The sequence below is a fragment of the Myodes glareolus genome, chromosome 24 (assembly GCF_982192425.1).
Source record: "Myodes glareolus chromosome 24, mMyoGla1.1, whole genome shotgun sequence".
NCBI classification, from domain to species: domain Eukaryota; kingdom Metazoa; phylum Chordata; class Mammalia; order Rodentia; family Cricetidae; genus Myodes; species Myodes glareolus.
In genome coordinates, this window is record NC_142049.1 from 3,312,999 (window position 1) to 3,337,946 (window position 24,948).

A 24,948-nucleotide genomic window follows, 5' to 3' on the forward strand; every position below is an offset into this window, starting at 1 on the left:
AATTAGTTAAATAGTTACGGAGGCCTGGGGATGGAATGTACTGTCTAGCCAGCCACATGGAAACACAGGGTACATGAAGCCAGTTTCTTATGAAGCACGCAGACAGCTACCAAGGATTAAAAGGGACGATGGGGAGGGGGGGAAACAATCAGTAAGTGCTCACTACATATTCAACAAGGAAAATCAGAATGAACGATTTTTTCAGACTGTTTAGATTTCTGAATCATCCGATCGATAGCTCCTGCTGTTCACATCACTTCCTGCTGTAAGCTAGCATGTCTTTAGTCTAATTTAAGACCATTGTTCTCCAGAGAGGAGGTGACTCCGCAGGGAAGTCAGCTACTTATCACTGACTCTCTAGGCACTCAATCCGAGCACCAAACTCAAGGGCTGATGTTGTAAGAGCAAGAGATCTACAGATACTTTCTAGAAACTGAAACTATGAAGATCTGATTAAAAGCAAGCCCCCCCCCCGACTTAATTGAAACTAAATGTCCCTGCTGCCTCCTTGCCTTGGCTTCCTCCTTACTACGTGTAAGCACAAGATCACAGGAGAAGAATGCACAGATCGTTAGGAAAGGCTCTGACAGCCAACACAAAAGATTTCTCTCTGGTTGGACTGTTAACAGAGGGCAAATGAGTTTTCTCTTTTTAAATTGAAATTTCCGTTATCCTCAAGTTGTTCAGGGAACGGGATAGTCGAGATGGAGGAAGGACAGAGATGGAGAGTAAGGAAAGAGATACTTTGATTGAGGGGGCCACTATGGGGCTAGCAAGAAACCACAAGGATGACCCCAGCTAAGACCCTAAGTAATAGAGGAGACGGGGCCTGAACTGGCCTTGCCCTATAGTCAGATTCATGAATATCTTAAATGTCACCACAGAACCTTCATCCAGCAAGTGATAGAAACAGAGGTGGAGACCTGCATCTGAGCACTGGACTAAGCTCCCAAAGTTCAGTCGAAGAGTGGGAGGAGTGAGAATATGAGTAAAGAGGTCAAGACCATGATGACGGGTACACCCACTGAAACAGTTTACCTGAGCTAATGGGAGCTCACCAACTTCAGCCAGACAGGGAAGGAACCAGCATAGGACCAAACGAGAGCCCTGGAATGTGGGTGACAGTTGTATGGCTGGGGCAGACTGTGGGGCCACTGGCAGTGGCACAAGGATTTACCCCTACTGCTTGTACTGGCTTTATTGGGAACTCATTCTCTTTGGATGGATACCTTGCTCAGCACAGATATGGTAGGGAGGGCCATGGACCTTCCTTAAAGCAATGTGCCTTACCCTCTCTGAGGATGGGGATGGGTGGGTGTGGGGAAAGGTGGAGAGAATGGGAGGAGGGGAAGGAGTAGGAACTGGGGTTAGTATGTAAAATGAATAATCCATAAAGAGCACCAGAGTCTGGTCCCACAGAGGGCTGCATACTAACACTCCAGTGACAGGCAAAAGGTGGGCAGCACGCGAGTGAGATGCAGACACCATCCCGAACCAAACCCACCTTCTCTGCACATGGCGTGTGCCTCCCAGGAGATGCTCAGAATGAAACTGCTGAAGAGTGGATGTGCTTAAGGCCCTTAACGAGGGAGAACACGTGAATTTACTAGCTACGGTCGAGAGTGGTTAATCAACTCACACATCAGCAGAATGGCAAGCTTTCCAACTAGAAATGTTAGGATTGCTTTTATATTTCAGACAGAAAAATCTGAGTTCCAAATGAACATAGTCAGATCTAAAAAATTACATATTTCACCTGAACTATCTTGCTTCTTTTTTTTATTTTTGTAAAAATAAAATACTTTGAATTCTTAAGTACAGACAACCCTGCCTTGGTCTTGATCTTAGAGCAAAACATAAACTATTTCATGAATAAGAATGTGAGCTGTAGGCATTTATAGATAACAAAATTGAGGACAGTTCCTCCTACAACTATAGGAGTCTGAGACTTTTTTCTTTCATTTTGAGACAGTATATAGCCCAGTCTGGCTTCAGAATTGCTGAAGTCATGTTTGCTGTAGCATTTCTTCTATTGTAGACTTTCTGTAGCAATTTTCTCAGATTTAAAATATATGACAATGTATCTACTTTGTTTTTAGTATTCCAAGAAGAATTTGTCACTAGACACGGAGCCTAGCCTGACGGCACCACCGACTGTGTCCTCGTCTGTGCACGCCAGGCCTTTGTCTCCTCAATGAGAACAAGAACATGCCTGTGCTATTAAAGAAGTCCCAAGGACATGCAATAACGCAAATAAAAGCTTTGGTACCAAGTCTTCTATCTAGCAAGCAATAAAGGAACAGTGAAAAGAAAAACAAATGCCAGTCTGTATGATATTGTGCTCGGCACACAGGACAGAAGCCTCAGACCCCAGACTCAAGGAGCTGGAAGTATTTCCCAGTGCTTCTTACAGACTGAGGTATCTGGAGGCATGCTTCTCTCCTGCCTTGCTGATAGGATTGCATTGTTCTAAGGTGGTGAGGGAATAAGGGAGGCTGAGGGAATCAAAGTAGGGAGCAGTAGGGCGAGGAAAACAGAAGCAGATATTAGATATATTTGCCTAAAATACACTGCTAGAACAACCAGATTCAAACCAGGTGGGTCTGACTCCACAGGCATCGGCTGCAAGCACAGAAGATGTGCACTCAAGCTAGCTGTGTCCAGGAACAGCCGCCACCACCTGACAGCACGGCACCCGGATCGAAACAGAAAGCGCACCTGTGAGTCTGAGAGACTTTACTAAGAAAAGGAGAGAAGTATTTCACGCTTTAGGATCTCAACCTAGTTGGCTTCGTCCCAGCAAAGCCTGAGTTTCTCGTCTACTTCCTGTCTTTGTCTGGCCCTTTGCCCCTGAAACGGAATCTCTATTTTAGACTTGTGTCTATGTGTTCATCGAGGAAGCTTCCTTTCAGGGGCTCAGTTGAGCCCCGGTGCCTGTGTTGGCAGGTGTCTTCTATCTCTAGATCAAGGCCCCTAATAAAAAGATACGATGAAGAGTGAATGTAATAAATGAAGATATGACCCCAGATAATGAATTATAGCCTGTACTCCAAGGGTACAGAGGAAAGAGAAGACGGTCACAAACCCCAGCTTACTCAGAAAAGCTTGCAAGAGCCAAGCCTGGTGTTAAAGGGTGGGAAAAGAGCCTCCACTACGTCTCTTGTTCTTCCAGGGAAGTCTGGACGCTTCCATCTTCCCCTCTGCTTACAGGGGGAGATGAGCAGAGACAGTAATAGTCAACCAGAGGCATAGCTGGGTAATACGGCTACTATATTTATTGATAAAATTAATATCAAAATTAGGATGTTTCTTCCTGCCAAAAGAAGTCTCATAAGCTTCAGTACTACAAACCGCCACTATCTGCCCATGGGTATAACTGGACGCCATTTACGGTAATACAGCCACACAAATACAACCCTGAGCAAATAATTTAAAAACATGTCAGGGGAAAAAGAATGAATACCTACAGATGTCAAAATACAATTAAATTTGTAGACTATGTGAATAACTTTAGAAGGCACTTCTGAAGGTTGCTGTGTGTCACCTTGCCTGGTTAGACAACTCAGAGAATAAGGGAGCTCTCTGCAAAGTCTGGAAACCTGAATTTGATCCCTAGGATCGATCCCACAGTGGACAGAACCATCTCCTACACCTTGTCCTCTGACTTCCACATGCTTGCTGCATGCTCCCCGGCCATAAAATAAATACACAGAATGTTTTAAAGACATGTTATATCACCAATGCACCTCACAGCACAGAAGACTTTTATTTCATTATATTGATGAATATGGACAATAAGCCAAAAGATGATTAAAAGATGGAATTAAATATGAAGACACTGTAGGAATATTTTACCAGCATTACCAGTTTGTTTTGAAACAGGTCTCACTATGTAGCCTAAGCTGGTTTTCAACTCACGGTCCCCAGTGTTTTCTTTAGTCTTTCTATTTCTCAGTGTTCTTATCTCTGAATTGTGTTTAATGAGCAAATGTATGCATTCTTAGCGTAGAATCCAGCTATCCTGTGCAACAGTATTGTCTTTCTTGAGGATGAATCTCAGTAAGTCGTGAACTGGCCAAAGGCACCAAGTTCCATTAACATCAGAGGTAGGATAAGAGCCTCAACTTCCTTACCCTTACAGGGGCTGCCTGTGGGATTAAGAAATATCCCCCGGCCCTGATTTATACTGCAGATTGGCGAGCAGGCTTCCTGTCTAATTTCCCTATAGACTTTCTCACTCCTCGTTTCCCTGTTTTCATGAGTCATAAATATACTACCCAAAAACAAAAGAAACGTGTTTGAATGTTTGACCGTCTTAAGCAAATTAAATGGATTTACCACTCAAGAGCCTTCAGTGGATTTATGTGTGTACAGGGTCCCAGAACATCTACATTCAGCTTGCAATCCCACCTCTTCTCCCGTAGGTCAGCTCCATTCCAGTCCCTCAGCAGCAGCCTTACAAGCTGTGCTTTCTCACGGAGGTTGTTCTTCTCCTCTGCTCGTCCAGCTCTTACTGGGCCTTTTAGACCTGGTTCACACCCATCAAACCTGTCCCCGATCACCTGTCCATTAACTATCCATCTTCTGTGTTCTCATGGTACTTTAACCAACATTTTAGCACTTTCTCAGTGGTTACCCATTCACTGGGTCTACTCTAGGCTCCCAGAGGCCAAGGACCACCGTATAATTAAGATCTTCCGTGAGAGGCATCCTGCTTGCAATGAGTAGGGTCTGTATTTTCTTAGCGCTCCTCTGCTGGGCCACAGGTTTCAAAAAAAAAGAAGCTTTGAATTCTCAAAGGGGAAGATTTATACCTAATGGACTGTCCAAAAAAAAAAAAAAAAACAGCAATGATGTAAGCCTGTATATTGCAGAGTCTTCAATACAAAGTTAAGTCACTATGCATGGGAAAGAATTGATTTCTCTTTTTCTAGTCCAATTGTAATTAGAAGCCCCTTTAGACTCATCCAAAATAAGGTCTATTTCCCTAAACACGCAAAGCACTGAAAGATACTGTTCCTCAGACTCTAATAAATTCCCTGAAAGTTTGGGAATCGAAAATACTTATTTGTGTCTATGAATATGAATATTAAGGATCTCTAATAGGGTCAACTCTGAGAACAATTTTGATCTCACAGAATTAAACACACCATATGGCTGAGAAATTCTACTTTTAGGCATATGGCCAAGAGAACTAAAAATACATCCATTCAAAAACTAACACGTGAATGGTCCTAGTGGCATTATTCATAACAGGCACAGAGTAAAAACAACACACACGCTTATCAAATGATGAGAATCCACAAACAAAGCATGATCTACAGATCAATATATCACAGGGTGTCACTCAACTCAGAAGGGATCACCTTGAGACCAGGAGTTTGAGGTCAGCCTGAACACAAATGGAGAACTAAAAAGTTGAAGTTTGTCCATTTCTCCCTTCTGAATCTTTACAGTCACCACCATTACCAGTTTAACGAGACTTCCTGTTGTAATATTTTTATCCCTCGCAAGGCAAACCCATGTCATTACTGTCACGTACAGACAGGCATTTTATTTATTGGTTACCTAAGACTTGCTTGGTTGTTTTCAGGATGGTCTCAGCCTTTCTGTTCCCCTCTCATCACACAAACTCAATAGTTTACAGAGTGGGCAGCTTTCAAGGCATGCTATACACGAACAACGTACACACCACACATGAGGACAGAAACGCACAGGGCTTTCTGGCGTAAGTCTCAACAGCCACAGCCCAGTTCACAGAACACTTAGAGATGGAAGTTCATACCGATAAGGAAGTGCTTAGTATCTTTTTCCTTGGCTTAAAAGGCAGTTGGAAAACCTCTGACACATTAGTGCCCATGGTAGCAAGCTATAAACAGTGCTATTAGTCAAGTCCACCTTAACAGCCAGCCACTGTGGGTAGTCCACCTTAACAGCCACTGTGGGTAGACCACCTTAACAGCCACCGTGGGTAGTCTCATAAAAAGATTCATTTTGGGAAAACCGGGACATTTGTACCTCTGTTTTTTCTGTGTGTGAAGGTTTTTAATTGGGGGTAGGTGGTAAAGTCATATGGACTTCTGAACAACACCTATCCCAAGTCTTATCCCTTACAGGCTCTGATTTACTTAGAATAAATATTTTATAATATTTACATTTTTCTTAAAATTTTTATAGCTGGATATAGTGGTGTGATATGGGAGTCCCCTCTGTGTGCTGTGATTACCATTAATGAATAAAGAAACTGCTTTGGACCTATAGCAGGGCAGAACTTAGGTAGGCAGGGAAAGCTAGGCTGAATGCTGGGAGAAAGAAGGGCGGAGTTAGAGAGAAGCTATGGAGCTGCTGAGACAGACACTGTGGACTTTATCCAGTAAGCCATTGCCACGTGGCGATACACAGATTAATGGAGATGAGCTAAATTAATATAAGAGTTAGCCAATAAGAAGCTAGAGCTAATGGGCCAAGCAGTGATTTAATTAATTTCTGTGTGATTATTTCCGGTCTAAGCTAGCCAAGCAGCCGGGAGCCAATAAGCAGCCTCCTTACTATAGTGGTGCATACCTTTAATCCCAGCACTCAGGAAATAGTCAGGTAGATCCCTGTGAGTTTGAGACCGGCTCAGAATACATAGTGAGTTCTAAGTCAGCCAGGACTGAATAGTGAGAGACCATCTCCAATATATTTTTAAATTACAGCAGGGTACAGTGTCAAACACCTTTAATCCTCAACAGGCAGGAGCAGGTAGAGCTCTTGTGAGTTCAAGGCCAGTTAGTGATACATAGTGAATTCCTACATTTATTTGGCTTTGTTTGTGTGTGGGGTGGGTGTGCACGCCACATCACGTATGTCAGTTTTTGCCACCGTTTGGGTCGTGGGGATTGAACTCAGGTTGTTAGGTTTGATGATAAGAACCTTTACCTACGTGTGCATGTATGTGTATGCGTGCATGTGTGTGAACAATTTTTGAGACGCAACTCACTATGTAGACAAGCCTGGCCTCAAAGTCACAAAGATCTGACTGTCTCTGCCTCCTGAAGGCTGGGATGAAAGACACTCACATCACAGCTGGCTCCGGGGTTTACTTTTTAACTTCATCAAGTCGTTTGGAAATCGTAAATCTTTATAAAGAATGAGATGGGGAACTGGGTTCGGTCTCAGTTTTCACGTAAATCATCCAAGCATCCACTTAACAATCAGGTCAAACTCGTCTCCAGCTTTAAATCAGAAAACCAATCGTGTGTCTTTAGGAAAGAGGACATGACGCTGGCGTCATGACAATGTGGTTGATGGAAGGAAGTTTGTCTATTTTATTCCCGCCACAGCTTCAGTCACTTCACTCTGAGCCTTGGTAGGACGGAGAACTGTTAAGACAGTTTTGAAGACTTCCTGACTGGGGTCTTTGTGTCTCCCTGCTTGCAGATGGGCTGGAGGTAGAAAAAGGTATATGATCTAGAAGCCCTGGTCAGAAAGAAGAGGAGGGCAGTGAGAAGCCTGACCCTTCTAACTCTGTGGAGGAATGAAAAGAACAGAACCATACAATCAAAGGCTAGAGAGATGGCTCAGCAGTTCAGAGCACATGCTGCCCTTCCAGAGGACCCACGTTTTGCTCCCATGTCAAGTGGCTCACACCACCTGGAACTGCAGCCCCATGAGACCGAATGCCCTCTTCTGGTCTCTGAAGGCATCCACATGTGTGGTGTGCATGCATACGTATGTATAAAAAGCAGTGCTCACAAATTAGGCCAGCAAAATGATTCAACGGGTAAAGGCATTTGCTGCCAAGCCAGATAATGGGTTTGATCCTTGGAACCCACATGGTGGAAAAAGAGAACTGAGTCCTAGAAGTTGGCCTCTGATACCCAACTGCACACCACGGCATGTGCATGGCCTACCACCAATATGAAATAATAAAATTTGAAGAAAATCTAAAAAGTAAGTAAATATCATAAATTCTTTATATTTCATCTATGAAGAAGCTTCAAACCTGTGTTCCGTTTCCTTGAAAATCAAAAGGGATTTGTGAGTCTCTTAATAAACGGTGGCAAAAGCAACACACAACTTCTAGGGCTGGGTCATTACGAAGTGAAGTCCTGACCATAAAGATGCTTGCCCCTGAAGCTCTGAGCCACCATGTAAGGAAGTCTACTTCCTCCGAGTGTTTTGAGGAAGTCCAGGTTGCATGTAAAGATATGCACACGTGTGTGAAAGTGCTGGGTGGCGTTTTTGAGTCATTGCAGGCCTGGTGACAGGTGAGTGAAGACACTTCAGGATGACTCTAGCTCCTAACCATTAAGTTATTCCAAGCCACTTGCTTCCCTGGCTTAGGCCCTGGATGCTGGCAAGCACAAGCAAGTTCTCACTCTGCTGTCTGAATTCCTGACCCACAGACTCCATGAGCAAAAATGAAAATGCTTTAGTATGGTTTCAAACATGTTTAGCATGACCAAACTTTTATGATTAAGTAACTAGGAAAACTGGCAGAACTAAGAGAAAAAAAAAATGTAGCTATTTCCTTCTTCCTAGTCTGTAATGTGGAAATAATGGTAACTTTAGTTGGTTAGTTGAACAGCTGGAGGCCAAAGCAATGCAAATGTGAACATTTTTCTTTAGAACAGACAAAATCTCCCTTCTCCTCCATGAACCTTGTGCAGAGCCCACACGACTTTCTGGCCATGCTGGATGATTCAAAATCCGCCACTGAAAATTTCCATGGCCTCTGGCGACTCTAGAGTTCTGCAGATGTGAAGGGCAGATCTGTTTCATTCCTTCCCCCGGTTCTTCGGCTCTGTTTCCCGCTGTGCAGAAGGTGCACCGTCTCTGACGTTTCTTCCCCGTCCCCTTCGAGACTCTAGTTGTTCGGATATGAGGTCTGGCTACGAGGGTAAGGGACAAGGACTTTCGGCGGCTAGCTGCCTTGGAGTCTCCTGAACAGAGTTCCTCATTGCTTAACCAGCATTGCCTAGATGTGCATTTGGAGAATGAGTTCCTTCACGGTGTGGTCTTCAGACCTACAGAACAGCATTCAGCTCTAACGTTCTCTGTTGGACCATTTTCTGCCATCCTCTACTACTGTACTAAGCCTCTTGGATGGAGAATTGGCAAATTTCCATGAGACCACTAGACCGATCAGACTTCTGTCTGTACCAACGGTGGGGTGATAGCATTCCTGCCCCTACTTACTCCATTTCCCTTCTGTCTGGACTGGTGCAGGCAGAGCTGTGATTGCCTGCCTACTTGCATAGTCACCAGGAATTGACCCTCTCCTTTTTTCTCTTCTTTCCCCTTAACACCCGTAATTGGTTTGTCTCAGAACGCACTAGATCAAAGGGTCCACAATTTCTCCCCAGTCTCTTGTGGATTGTGGCAAAGGTTGATGTACAGAGACACATGTCGTGACTGGGTTAGAAGATCTCACACGATCACTTCTTTGAGTCTCACGATTATGTCAGCCCTGCTTAACGAATGCTCTCTTTATTTACCTCGTGGGCTCTCACCTCTGCTTTCAGCTGCATTCTATTTACCATATGTGGTGTAACTGAGAAAATTCTGTTTGGCCTTCCCTTACACAATTACTTTATAGGTTGCTGTGATGCCGAATATATTGTCAGAAATATTTTAAATACTGTACATAGTAACAGTTATTATCATGAAAAAAATATGTTTCTTCGGTTCTTAGACACTTAGATATTTAACTATTTGTTTATTATGTGGCTTCTTTGCCTTTTGATTAAGGTCTAATATGTATGTTTGTTTGTTTGTTTGTTTTGCTGGCAAACTGAACCCAGGGCTTCACTCATGCTAAGCACAAGCTCGACTTTTACCTCTCAGATCTCAACTGGTTTAAATGATATGACACTTTAAAACAAAGGTTTCTATGGTTAGGATGAATTCCTATAAATTAAGTTTCTAATTCACAGGGTGGAGTTAGTCATAAGGCTTTTGGATGCACTGTAACAAATAGACTTTCAGAAAGGATAGATAGAATTTGGGTTTCCATCATCTCTCTTAGATACTAGACATAATTTTTTAAAAATACTTGACAATTCTATTTATATTTCTTTGATTGCTACTGACTGTGAATATATTCATCTATTATCAACTCATATTTTTAAAGGAATTGCTTGTTTAAATGTTAGATACTCTGTGATATAAATGACGTAGCTAGGAGTGACTTTGGGTGTTGTAGACAAGAAAACTTGAAATAACATTAAGCTAGACGTGACGGCACACGCTTATGATCCCAGCATTTAGATGGTTAATACAAGGGGTATCAGGAGTTCAAAGCCATCTGCATACACTTACCAAGTTTAAAACTATCTGGAATGCATCTGGCCCTGTCTCAAAAAGAGAAAAGAAGAAAAGCAACTTGAGCAGAGAATCGCCCGTAGTTCAGTAGGAATGAGCGAGTGATCTGACCAGATGTGCCTATGAATTTAGTGGTTCTCTCTCAAGGGCTTTTCAGTTATGATTCTGGAGACTTACCTCATGCGACATTTGATCGTGATTCATTTTGGGGGCCCATCTCAAATGTCACCCACTTCTGATATTTTCCACCGGAGGAGCTACTCCTCCCCACCAGACCTGGTATCCCTGTGTGCAGCTCTTCGGATACTACAAGAAAACTGTGTTTTTGATGTCTTCCCCTTTACACAGACTCCCCAAGGACAGTCTTGCTTCCTTTCTGGCCCAGTCAGAATAGGAAATTAAAGCTCAGAAAGGGGAAAAAATTTACTCAATCCCACATAACAATGGGAAGGAGGTTTGGACTCCCATCCAGGACTAACTTCAGAGACCATGCTCTTTTATGCATCTATCATTAGCATCTGAAAATTCACTTGAATTTTTTCATGCAGTCATGAAGAATAATAAAAATCACATTTGCTGAAAATTAGATGAAACTAGATCATCATACTGAGTGAGAAAGTCAGATGCAGAAAAACGAACGCCACTTTTCATTAAGGGTCTTAGAACTTTTTATAGAGACATAATGTTTATATGTTTATGTCATGAAAGCATAAGATAGGAGGAAGGAGACAAGCTGGAAATCAGAGGGAGGGAGTGGGGACTAAGATGACGGGAAGGGACAGAATGAGCATGGTCAATAGCTATGACATACTTGAAAGGAGTTGTCTGTCCGAGATCTAACACTGCATGAAGACTGTATGCCAATAAGTGCTTTTTGGTCATCTCAAGAGTGATTTTAAAAATATAACTGGGTGGTGGTGGTGCACGCCTTTAATCCCAGCACTCACTCAGGAGCCAGAGGCAGGCGGATCTCTGAGTCTGAGGTCAGCCTGGCCTATAAGAGCTGGTTTCAGGACAGGCCCCAAAAATACAGAGAAACCTTGTCTCGAGAAATACACACACACACACACACACACACACACACACACAGACTCGAGGGTCTGAATGATCATCTTAGTGGCGAATGCTGTTTCTTGCTAGCTACTACAGTATTTTAGAACTTCATACAGAGTGCTAAGTTTCTCCCTTTTCATACAATAATAACCTAGCAAGAAAGTACAAAAGAGACAGTATGCAATTAATATGACCATAGCAATTAAAAGCCAGTGTGTTTGTTGCAGAAATCAACATTTCACTGGACTTTGAACCTAAGGTCATGTGGAGAAGAAATGATGGAGACGGAAAACAGTGTCATACCCTCAATCCAGATCCAGGTAAACATCTACATTTACATGGAGAGCTCATAAAGAATCAGTGAATACCAAGGGCACGAAATGCTGCTGCGCTCATGAACTCTAAGTTGCCGTGAATGCCTGTACAAGATCGAGCCAGTCAGCAACCCTAACCAAAGAAGTATGGGCAGGTGATGGTTTCTGGGGGCAGGAAAGTCGGCATTCTTAAAGGTGCTATCCCTAGTAGGCCCACCACACCCCAGTGAATGGCCTCACACCCAGGAGTGTATTGGATAGCACAGCTGCACTCCATGGCTTATTTTTAAAAAGACAAAAGAGGACAAGAAGTTCAAATATAACAAATATTACACAGCACTCAACAGACAGAGCCAGTGGATCTCTATGAATCTGAGGCTAGCCTAGATTACGTAGTGAGTTCCAGGCTAGCTGAGGCTATACAACCCTCTCTGAAACAAACATGCAAGCAAGCTATGTCTTAGGAGACTATTTTCTGACACAATATTTTTAATATACAAACTTAAGGTAATACACAGGTGAACAGTCTTCCACAGTTTATAAATGATACAAATATATAAATACAGAAAAAAATAGACAAAAGAAATACATGTAAATATTGTGTATCCTTTGTTGCAAATCCCACTAATATTGTTACTTTGTTGCACGGCCCACTACTATGATTACTTTGTTGCGGGTTTTGCTAAAACTGTTACTTTGTTGCAAGTTCCACCAACATTGTTACTTTGCTGTGGGTCCTGCCAATATGGTCACTTTGTTGCAGCCCCACTATGGTTACTTTGTTGCAGGTCCCGCTTCTATGGTTACTTTGTTGCGGGTCCCACTGCTACGGTTACTTTGTTGCGGGTCCCACAGCTATGGTTACTTTGTTACGAGTCCCACTACTATGGCTGCTTTGCTGTGGGTCCTGCTAATACAGTTACTTTGTTGCAGGTCCTCCTAATATGGTTACTCTGTTGTAGGTCCCGCTACTATGGTTACTTTGCTGTTATCTATTTTTACAGTAACTACATTATAGAAGTAAAATTTAAGGGTCACTAAAAATTCTATTTTTGTTTTTATGTGTTGCTAAGCATATATTAATTATACAGAAAATGTATCTCACTACAATACATGTTTGTAATGTATTTTGATCATGTTTACTCCCCTTATTATCCTCTCTTGTCCCTCTCCCATTCCTGTTGCTCTCCTTCCTTTTTCCAAGTAGACCCCCTTTTACTTCCACGTGTGTGTGTGTGTGTGTGTGTCCATCCTAGTGAATTTTATTAGAGTTGGTTACAGCAGCATGGTGACACTAGGAACATGGGCATCTTACCAGTAGCTACAGTGTTGAAGAAAAGGTTTACTCCTCTTCCTCTAGCAACCCTAACTGACTATAGATCCTCAGATAGGAGTGAAGGCCTTAGGAGACCCTCTTCCTGTTCAATTTTGAGATCGTATCTCACTATGTTGCCCAGATTCCCCCTCAGATGCCACGTAACTGGGACTAGAAGGCAAATGCCACTATGCATGGCCTGAAAAAAAAAACAAACTAGTTTTTGAGCGACAGTGGTGGCACACGCCTTTAATCCTAGCACTCAGCAGGCAGAGGCAGGTGGATTTCTGTGAGTTCGAGGCTAGCCTGGTCTACAAAGCAAGTTCCAGGACAGGTTCCAAAGCTACAGAGAAACCCTGTCTCAAAAAACAAGCAAGCAAACAAACAAAAAAAACCAACTAATTTTTAATGTCTCATCCTGTAAAAGTTTCCAGAACCTGTAGCTGAAACAATCTTCCTTTCAACTTTCCTTTAAAAACAACATAATTAATCAATTAATTGCCTGCATATAAGGGGGAGGAGGACCTATGCAAGCCACAGCACATGTGTCAAGAACAACCTGGGGAGTCAGTTCTTTCCTTCCACATGTAGGTTCTGGAGATCAAACCCAAATCAGCAGGCTTGGTAGCAAATGCTCTTTACCCACTGAGCCATCTCACCAGTCCCCTCTGGTTCTTTCTTACTCAAGGAAATGCCACCAACCCTAATGTAATGTTTGTTCAAAACTTTAAAGAATAAAGAACCGGGCTGTGCAAACCACCAGAACTCCAACTGACACATTCTTTTAAGGCAGACTAAGGAAGGATGCTGATTTTCTTTCCAAGAAATCTCCCCTGGGAACTGTAGTTCTAGCGTGCTATATATATATATAACATGGTTAACAGCTCAGTGGAATTCTCAGAGGAGCGCCACCTCCATGACATACAGATTGCATATGCTAGTAAATAACTGGAAGCAACATACATGTCCAAGTGGGGAAATAGATATGTAATACACAGCATCTTCACTAAGATGACAACCTTAAGATTTAAAAGACCACACCTGATGTCTTCTGACCTCTGAGGGTAAGCAGGGATGGGCCTGGGTGGTACTTGGATGAGAGGCCACCTGGGAATACCAGGTGCTATAAGTTTAAAAAAAGGAAAAGTAAAGGAACAGATGAAACAAATGTGATGTCTTGATAATATGTGATACCATATGAATCTTTATTCATTTCACAATTTGCTTTATTTTTCCATATAATCAAGATTTCAATAATTCAAAACTGGACAGTTATTGTGGAGAAGTAAACGCACCTATTCATAATTACAGTGTATGGGGAGAAGCAGAATATGAAATGCAAGCTTATGGATAGTTAGTTACCATGTGAAAACCAACTGTGCAACCAACCTGATGATGATATTCCTTACTTTCCACAGTGAGTTTTTATATAGCATTTTTCATAAAAGGAAGCAGAATCCTTTAAGGAACTGGTTAATTCAATATCTGGATCAAGATATGTATAAAATAAACCTGAAAGAGCTTGCCATACCATATCACAGAGAAATCATTAGACTAATAATATCATATTTGATACTATTAATTTGAATAGGGTACCACAGGCTAAGGATAGTACAATCTGAACTTCAAAAACAAAAACAAATATCATGGGTCCAAATATGTTGAATATATTTAAGCATATGATTTCATAATTAACAAAAAATACCAAGAACCAGATTATAGTGTATGCCCATAGTCCCATTTACTCAGGAGGCTGGGGTGGGAAGAATTTGACTTTATGCTACGTTCAAGGTCAGCCTGGCTAAGACATATAGATACTATCTCAAAAATGCCACAATTGATCTGTTTGAAAGGTATTAAGGGACCGATTCACGGTTCCTTATATGTCCCGTCTCTTGTGTGTACAAGAGCTCAGGCAGGAAAAGGACAAGTTCAGATGTCGCTCCTCAGGATCCATCTACCTGTGGTGAATTATGGGGAACCTGGGGCTCACATAGTAGGCTGGGTTGGTTGGCCAGGGAACCCCAAAGCTCTTCCTCTACTTCCCCTGCACTGGGAATACAAGCATGTGCCGCCACACCTGGCTTTGTGTGGGTTCTGGGATTGAACTCAGACCCTCCCTTTTTGATGGAAAGGTGCTTTATTAACTAAAGTGTCTCCCCAGTCTCTGACCCCCACTATTCCAACAACTTGTCAGTCAGTAAAAGCAGCCAGCATAAAATCCAGAGTACAGTAGTTCTAATACATTGATCCCAATGACTGTAACTGTCTTTGAGCTGTTGTCTAATGAATGCGATGCCCTGTGCTAAACTGGTGTGGGAGGCCCTTCTGTCTATGTGTTGCTTTTATTGGTTAATGGATAAAGAAACTGCCTAGGCCTGTGGATAGGATAGAACTTAGGTAGGCAGAGAAAACTGGACTGAATGCTAGGAGGAAGAAGGCGGAGTCAGAGAGATGCCACGGAGCCTCCACCAGAGTCAGATGTGCCTATGCCGGTAAGCCACTGCCACGTGGTGATACACAGATTAGTGGAGATGGGTTAAATTAATAGGTAAGAGTTAGCCAATAAAAAGCTAGAGCTAATGGGCCAAGCAGTGATTTAATTAATATAGTTTCTGTGTTACTAGTTTGGAGCAAAGCAGCTAGGAACCAAACTGCGGCCCTCATCTCCCACTGCAACAATAAACGAGACAGAGCATTGTCTAGGAAGTGCAAAAGAAAACCGCCAGCCCAGCATCAGAAAGCTGGAGTTTAAAGGGCATTTTAGAAGCAAGTCCAGCGAAGGCTCACTTTGGGGACACTTGGAGAGTATCTCTGGGTTGATATCTGAACACTGAGATCCCATTTGGTGTGTGCTGTTTGAGGGGGCTATGGAGCCTATCAGACACTGGGGGTCAGCTTCCAGTTCACCGTTTCCTGGTGTGTGGATGAAATGCTATTAGCCAGCTTCCTGTTCTAGCGCCCTGCCATCATGGACTCAAACACTCTGGAACTATAAACCAAAATAAACTCTTTCGTTCCTAAGTTACTTTTGGTTACAATATTTTACCAGAGCAACTAAAAGCAAACACACCACTCCCTGGAAGGTTTCGTCACTTCAGACCCATCTCAAATGTGTGTCCCAGACTCTCACGTAGAGCTCCACACTCCCAGCACACAGACATTTCTCAAAGTCACAGCTACGGGCAGCTCACTGTGATTTAATTTCCATTCCTCGAAACTGGAAGCCCCTTGAGATGTTCCTTGCAGGCAAATCTAACTCCTTAGCACTCAGTTCTAGCTCCGGAATCCCAGTATACGTCACTGCAATGCTAACCTAGCCCCAGTGTGAAATAGATGTGAAGATGCTCATCGGCATGCTCAGATTTCCCGCGAAAGGTTCAATAAGTGTAAGTCTCCATCACCCCACTCCGCTACCTCCTCCGCCACTAAATACTTTCCTACAGCTCCGTGCTAGACACGGTACTCGAGGTTTCTTTTCCACGGTATCCTGGTAAATCTCAAACTCAGTGGAGCAAGAAGCATCATTCCAGCAGGGCGGTGGTGGTGCACACCCTTAATCCCAGCACTCGGGAGGCTGAGGCAGGTGGATCTCTGCGAGTTCGAGACCAGCCTGATCTACAAGAGTGAGTTCCAGGACAGGCTCCAAAGCTATGCAGAGAAACTAAACCAAACCAAACCAAACCAAACCAAGCCAAGCATTATTCCAGCTTTACAGGCAATGAAGTAGGAAGCAGAGAAGGAAATAATTCACTCAAGAACCCAAACACCGAGGCAGGTCTTCTGAATAAGCACTGTCAGCTCTCACTGATGTCTCAGAGAGAAGTGGCCAGCTGTGAGGCAAAGACTTACTGGGCAAGAGGGACGCTTCACCAGTTGACGTCACCCTACCATCTAAGGCTTTCTAGAGACATCCTCTTCCGGTTTCCTCTATGGACTTGACTCCTCCGTTCTGGATGGATTTACTGTTTTCTTTTTCTTTCTTTTTTTTTATTTATTTATTATGTATACAATATTCTGTCTGTATGTCTGCAGGCCAGAAGAGGGCACCAGATGTCATTACAGATGGTTGTGAGCCACCATGTGGTTGCCAGGAATTGAACTCAGGACCTTTGGTAGAGCAGGCAATGCTCTTAACCACTGAGCCATCTCTCCAGCCCCCGATTTACTGTTTTCTGATCTCATATTTGCAGCCTCTGTTATCCTGCACACCGTACTCCTTTTAAGCCCATACACTTCTGGGTCTAACTCAGGTTCCCTTCGGTCTCAAAACTCCTGTCATCTTCTACACCTAGAGCTCTCGCCTTTCCACGGTGTGTGTCCCGGATCGTATCTACCCATATAAGGGCAGCATTCGGCTTCCTGTGTGTCCTTCTCGTCTCCTTAGTCTTCGGGTTCTTTGAAGGCAGGGTTAAGTACTGATTTCCTCCTTTAGGAAGGGAAAGAATGTGATATATTCTCCAGCCACGGTTGTCAGAGTTAATCTGGAAGCTGGCAAGGCCTGCTTTACACTTCTGCACATTTTGCTGCAGCACCCGGCTGTCGTATTCCGTTACTCCCTTCGATCTAAAGACCAGCCAGAGATAGAAAGCAATGCCAGAGGTGTTTATTTGGGGAGGAACAGATGTGCTTTCAAGTTTCATGTAAATTCACTGCCTTTGGTGCTCAGACGCTGATGAGTTAATGCTATGGAGCGCCTGTTCTGTCTTTTCTCTTTCCTTAGAAACATCAGTAATAATAATAATAATAATAATAATAATAATAATAATAATGAAAGCAATACTAGCAGCAATCTAGTGTTTTGTCTTTACATATGTTCGTGCACCATGTATATGACCTGATGCCCACAGAGGTCAGAAGAGGGTATCAGACCCTTTAGAACTGGAATTACAGATGGTTGTGAATCCCTACGTGGTCCCTGGGAACTGAACACAGAAGCCATCTCTCCAAGCTCCCAGAAGTTGTTTTTTTTAAAATTGTGGTAAAGTACAAAAAATACAAAATATAAAATCAGCTGTCGTGGCCATTTTTAAGTGGCTAGGGTGGTAAACAAACTATCCTGAGCTGGCACTAACGACATCCACATTGCTGTGCCACCATTATGACCTTATGACCATCCTTACTCGGACTCTTTCAACTTGGATCGCTGAAACTTTTAATCCACTGCACAATAAATAGTTCCTTATACTCCCTATCCTCAGACCTTCCAAATCACCATTCTTTCCATCACTGATTTAGATATAAGTTAGGAAAATAGTCATATAATATTTGTCCTTTGTGAGTAGCTTATTTATCATAATATCATCAAAGTTCATCTATTTCGTAACATATCTATGTGTCAACATTCTAAAGGCTATTATCCTTTTTTCTTTAATTTTTTTAAAACGGGGTTTATTTATGTAGCATGGTTGTCCATGCTCACTCAGTAGACCAGGCACATTTTGAACTCACAGAAATCCACCTGCCTCTACTCCTGAGTGCTGGGATTAAAGGCATGCACTGCCACCACCCAGCAAGATTATTCTTTTGTGTGCAAAAATCACATTTTTTATCCATTTATTCACTGATGAACATGTGGATTACTTCTCCATGAGGAAATAGGATATGATGCTAGAGACAACAGGCTCGGGGGTTTGAAGGGCAACACAGACTACATAGTATATTCAAGACTATCATGGGCTACATGAGCTCTTATCGCTAAAATGAAATATACTAACACTTGGGGGGCCTGGAGAGAAGAGTTGGTCGTTAAGAGCATCTGTTGCTCTTTCAGAGGAACTAGGTTCTGTTTCCAGTTCTCATGGTAGGTTACAACCATCTAGAACTCCAAGTTCCAGAGTATCCAATGCCCACTCATGGCCTCCACGGGCACCAGGACACACATGATACACAAACATGCATGCAAAACACTTACACAAGTAAAGCCCAGGAGAATGTATTGAGTTAAAGTAATGTTTTTGTTGTATTTTAGAGACGGAATCTTGCTATGTGGCTCTAGGCAGACCTCAAACTCTCCATGTAACACTGGCTATCCAACTCACAACCCTCCTAATTATCCCTGTAAGTGCTAGTGGAATACACGTGTATCACCATTGTAGACTGCTTTTCTTCATGATAGCAGAATAAACATCATTTCAAGTAGTCATTAAGGAAGAAAAATCATATCTTGGCCATAAAATAAATCTCGACAAACTTAAAATGATTGTTATTATGCAGAATGTGTTTTATTCCCACCATAGAGCCAAAAAAGAAATTGGGAACAGAGAAATAACAAGAAAACCTACAAACATTGGGAAACTAAACAACATACATCCAAGTAATTCATGAGTCAAAGAAAGACTCAAGAGAAAGAAAAGACATTGAACTAAATGAAAACTGAAAATACAAATTATTAAAAATTTTAGAATAAACTAATACAACCCTCAAAGGGGACTTATGGTACTAAATGCATATAATAGTACTAGAAGAAAAGTCTCAAATCAGTAATTTAAGCGCCCACATTTAAAAAAAACTAGAAAAACAATATTCATCAAAAAAGAAAAATAGAAAAAATGTTATAATAGAGAATAGAATAGATAAAATCTGTGAAATAAACAGCTGGTCCTTTAAATTATCAATAAGGTAGGCCTGGTGACACCCTTTAACTCTGGCCCACAGGGGTTGATTGGGCTCCAGTGCCAGGCCACACATCCAAGATGACATGGGTGATGTTAATTATACTTGATGGGCGAGGGGTGAGGATGGGACCAGCTGGGTGGGTGGGGCAGGGGCTGGACCTAAGCCAAAGTACAGGTGGTAGGAATCAGCTGGGAGTGGGGCGCCTCATCTACTCTGAGAGGAGGAGGAGGAGAGAAATCGTGGAAACCCCGGGTAAACTGGGACATCTGACTGTGATTTGTGCAGACGGCCATACCCTGATCGGTTTTCTTTGTGACAAGAAGACGAGGTCACCAGCGAACACTGAAGGGCTGGGTTAGCGGACTAAATCCAAAACCAGGAACACACATATTTAATAATGATAACAAAGAAGAACAGACAGTTACTGTTTGTTCCTGCAGCTGTTCATTAGAACAGATACAACTTTCTTCAAATAAACCACCAGGGGGCAATGCTGTGACCAATCCTCTTTCCCTCTTTCCATACTGTGAAATTACAATAGCCTAGAACATATTGTGTGCTGTAAGTTTTCCCTCCACAAAATCCTGTTTAATATTTAAATATATGTACCCATGTGTTCCCATGCATATGTTCTCACAGCCATACATGGGGACGAAGCTCCTTGTCCACTTCTCCATGTAATCCCATGATGCACCCTGGGTAACACACGGTACGTTCCTTCTCCTCCCCACCCAATTTCTTTAGGGCACACAACAAATACTCTCTAGCTCAGTGATTTTCAACCTCCTAACGCTGCGACCATTTAATACAGCTCCTCGTATTGTGGTGACCCCCCAGTCATAAAATTATTTCATTGCTACATCATAACTGTGATTTTGCCACTGTTATGAATCATCATGTAAATATCTGGAATGCGGGCTATCCGACATGCGACCCCTGTGAAAGGTGTAGCGACCCACATGTTGAGAAACACCGCTCTAGATCATGTGTTCATGCTTATGGCTGATCAATTAGAAAATCCAATGGGGAAAAAAAAACCCCAAACAAACCCTGTTGCCGGATATGGTATTAGATATCTTCAATACCAACACGTGAGAGAACCAGGAGATTACCCCGACTTCAAGGCTAGCCTGGGCTACACAGTGAGTTTCAGGCCAGTGTGAGGGTTAGACCCTATCACAAAACAACACAACACATCACATCCTGGCAAAAGAACGTTTTCTGTACTTTTTCCCACAAATTAGAGTTATGTTTCAAAATAGCCTTCAGCGGTCATGCATTTAATAAGCCACTTTCTCATTTATCTCTGATGCTGGATGCACCCTTTAAATGAAGACATGTCAATCTACAATAGCCACATGACTATTGTGTATACCAGCCATAACAGCTATTTAGGGTGATGCATGCAGCAATCTGACTGAAAAATCTCTAAGTTTGAGTCTAATTAATTTGAGTTTCTACGAAACCAAGAACAGAGCTGTAACTCAAAACAGTTGGCAGAGGTTTTAAAAGAAAATATAAGGGCTGGGGATTCAGTGATAGCCCATTTGCCCAGAACCGGAAAGACCTTGAGTTCATAGGGAAGCCCTTTAGTTCCCACCCTAGTATGAGGATGTGTGTGCAGAAGCCAACTGTTTGCTCCAGAAACCTGGTGGATGTAGAAGGAGGCTGTGCTCAGGAAGCCTGGGTTAGTTAGATCGCTTGTTTGAAGCAGCAAGACTGGAGAGGCTTCTCTAGTCACACCGAGCTGTTGCTCCAGTCAGATGCCTTAGGGGCTAGAGCCACAGGGAATGTGTGAAAGGGGGGGGGCTGAGGTCATCAGAGGACCCAAGAGCTCTAAGGAGTTTAAATGGGTAAAATCTGAATTTGACACAAGCTTCCAAACTTGGCTATTTTGAGCTAAAGCAGTTCTAAAAAACACGAGCTAGGTCATAAAGAGAATCTACCCGGGAAGGGTTGCTGTAGCCAGGAGTCAAAGAGCAACAGTATCAACTTTTTTGCAAGCTGTTTCAAAAACAATGTTTCAAAGACTTCTAAAGTAGTAGCTTGTTTGTTGGTTTTTTTTGTTGTTGTTGTTGTTTTTCTCAGTTCAAGGATGACCTGAACTTCTAATCCTTCTTCCTTCCCCTCCTTGGCATTCCAAACTTGTGTCACCCAGCCCTGTTTTAGGCTGTGCTGGGATAAAACCCAGGACATCTTGTATGTTAGGCAAGCATTCTACCAACTATGTTACATTCCCTTCTAATTAGAAAACTGCATTTTTTTTTAACAGGACACTATTCCACGGGCTGGTCTTGTAGTTTGGACTGGCCTTTAGCTCACTGTGTAGCCAAGGATGGTTTTGAACTCTTGATACTCCTGCCCCCGCTTTCCAAGGGTTGGGATTACAAGCACGACCAACCATACTCCCTAAGTAAAAAATAATTCCCCCTAATTTTTAAAATTATTATTGGGTATGTGAGTGCATAGACACACCACTGAATGAGCGTGGAGGTCAGAACTCTTCTTCCATCTTAACGTGGTTTCCAGGGGATCAAATTTAAGTCACCGGGCTTGAGGGACAAACACTTTTACCCACAGGGTCATCCTGTGTTGTTCACTCACGCATGGGCTTGAGTGTTGTTTGTTGGGTTTGAGGGTGGGGGAGCTGGGTTGTGTGTATTCGAAAGAGAGACAGGATCGCAGAATACTGAAACCATGTTGGCTTTGAACCTGTGATCTTCCTGTGGTCTTCCAAATGCAAGCACTGAAATTACAGGCCTGGGTTACAGCAGCAGGCAAGGCAAAACAAAACAAAATCCTCTCCTAATAATTAAAATATTTTACCCACATTAACCCCCCCAAAATGAGCCTTAAACATTAAACACCTCTACTGTACTCTATGTCAAATCTTTGTTCATGTTCAAAAGTCACGCACCAAATCCTTAGATTTCCCCCACCCACCCCCGCACAAATGACCTAAGTCAGAGCCTGATTTCATCGACACAGTTGCACTCCCCAACAACAACACTTCCTTTGAAAAACAGAATGTCACTTCCTCAGTCCAGAGGCCAGAAGTCCCTTGATTCTGATCTGGGGAGCAGAGACAGGAAACTCTGGTAAGCTTCTGTCCCCCATGGCCAGCCGCTAGTGCAGCTGACAGGGGGCAGGGTCTGTTGGGAGCTCCCTTGATGCAGTGCAGCTGGGAGCAACCGCTCACTTCCAGGCTGTGGGAGTGATTTCTCGGAGTCCAGCACTCCCAGCCAGCGTAACAAGGACGTTTCTTGGCAAGCGAAGAGGGAGAAGATGGGAGAACCTGCACTCCTTTAACGGACTTTCCGTTTCTGAACTCCCAGGACTACCCCACTCTCAGATCCTGGCACCACTTCGCTCTCTGACCTCGCTAAGCAAGGAGGGGTGCACCCCCCAGATGTCAGCTTCTCACCTAGAGGGACAGCTTGTCCCAGCAATTTCAGTAAACACTGTCAGTTAGCACCTCCTAGCAATTCAGAACCATGATCTCGCCAGACCCCAGACACCATGGGCTGCACGACACAAAACTCCGGCCAGTTATAGCGGACCAAATTGCAGTGTCACCCCCGTGGGGCGGACGACCGCGGGCGGGGGGCGAGGGGGGCTGGGATGGGGTGGGGGCTGCGAGAGACGTACGGAATAATGAGAAAGAAGGGGGACAAACAAATGAGTCACTTAAGACAAGCGCTGCACATGCCGCTGACGCTGCCGGTGATGCAGCGGCCGCGGACTGGGAGGAAGCCGGCAGCCACCGGGGAGGGGCGGGCCGAGAAAGGGACCGGGAGAGGGGCGCGGCGCCTCGCCCTTTGTGGGCCCGGGAGCCTATCCTCCCTCTCGGGGCGACTCGGCCCCCTCGGCCCCGGGCGGGCGTCAACTCTCCCGGTCGCCCAGAACGAACGCTCCAAACTTCGTCCGGGCGCGGAGTTCCCGGGGTTGGCGGGCGACGAGCAGCGACTGCCGCCGAGCCGCAGCCCCGACCTGCGCCCCGCCCCTCGGCGGCGCACCTGGGACAGGTGGACGACGGCGCCCCACTCGCGCCCCGCCGCTCCTGCCCTCGGAGGCCGCGGAGCCCCGGCCTGGCTCGGCGCCCCCACCTCCGGGGCCACGGACGCCCCCCGCCTGCCCGCTCGCCCGCCCGCTTGCCGGTCCACCCGCTCGCCCGACCGCGCCCGCTCGCCTCACTCACATAGCGCCTCAACTTCTTCTCGGGAGGCGATTTCCTCAGCCAGCCTGTGCACACCACGTCGTCGCCGCTGCCGCTCATGGTCGCTGGCCGAGTGGAGCCCGCTGCCGGCTCGCGCGCGGACAAGGGCGCGGGCTGCTGGGTCAGCCGGCTGCCGGTGCGCAGCTCGCGGGGGAGGGGAGGGGCCGGGCAGCCCCGGGCGAGGACGAGGCGGCGCTGAGCGCGGGCCCGGCTGCCTGCGCGTGCTCGATCCGCCCCCCCTCCCACCGCGCGCGCGCTCGATCCGCCCCCCCACCCCACCCCACCGCGCGCGCGCGCGCACACACACACACAGACAAGGCCAGCCCCACCAGGGCGCCTCGGCAGGCGACCGCTCGCCACGCCCACAGCCCCGCGGGGTCCCCGAGGTCAGCCGGCGCAGAGGCCAACTCCCCAGGCTTCAGACCCTGCAGGCTAGGAGGCTTGGAGGCCAGGAGAGCTGTCTCCAGCCGGTGCGTCCTCAGGATCTTGGCTGGGCTTTTTTTGTTTTGTTTTGTTTTGTTTTTTCTCCCAAGCCTCGAGCTGCAGGCGGGGTGCTGAAGAGCTGCTGCCTGGTGGTGCTGGTGGAGCTAGGGCGAGCGAAGGATAGAGGCTGCCCACCCGAGATCGAACATGGAGCCTAGCCCCCACCCCCAGTCCCCACTCCCTAGGGTCGTGTGGGAAAGAGTTCCAAGGACTGCTCCGGTTTCCTGTCCATTCCCACAGTTTCAGGTTTCAGTATGTCCGATGCTGGCTGAGATGAGTGTTCTGCTTCCCTGCGAGTTAACTCTCACAGCTCAAGACCAGGGAAGGAGGCAGACCTACTGTGTGCTGGGGGCTTTTTTCATTCACTGTTCACAGTGATGGTCTTCACTAACCTACCAATCCGGCAGGCAATAATTATACCCATTTCACGGATAGCCCGAAGTCCTGCAGCTGAGACAAAGGCAGTCATTTCTAACCCAGGTGTGTGGGGAGGTGAGGAGGGGTCGTCTCACCTGTTTTTTCTGAGTGGTGGATTGCTGTAATGCCTGCAGATCACACGTGGGGGAGGGGGAGGGGGGACGATGGAATGGGACCTTATTGCTAGGTAACAAAGTCCAGCTGGCTCTCTCCCAGATTGCCTC

The 24,948-nt window shown here is 44.7% G+C and overlaps 1 protein-coding gene across 1 annotated transcript in view; it reads right to left on the bottom strand.

The window, feature by feature from the left end:
• Positions 1-23,973, bottom strand: part of Gab2 (GRB2 associated binding protein 2) — a 143,298-nt gene extending 119,325 nt beyond the window's left edge. Inside the window, exon 1 of the mRNA XM_087901402.1 lies at positions 23,807-23,973. Within this exon, the coding sequence (XP_087757528.1) occupies positions 23,807-23,884 (78 nt within the window). The 5' untranslated portion in view covers positions 23,885-23,973. The remainder of the gene's footprint in view (positions 1-23,806) is intronic.
• Positions 23,974-24,948: the final 975 nt, after the last annotated feature.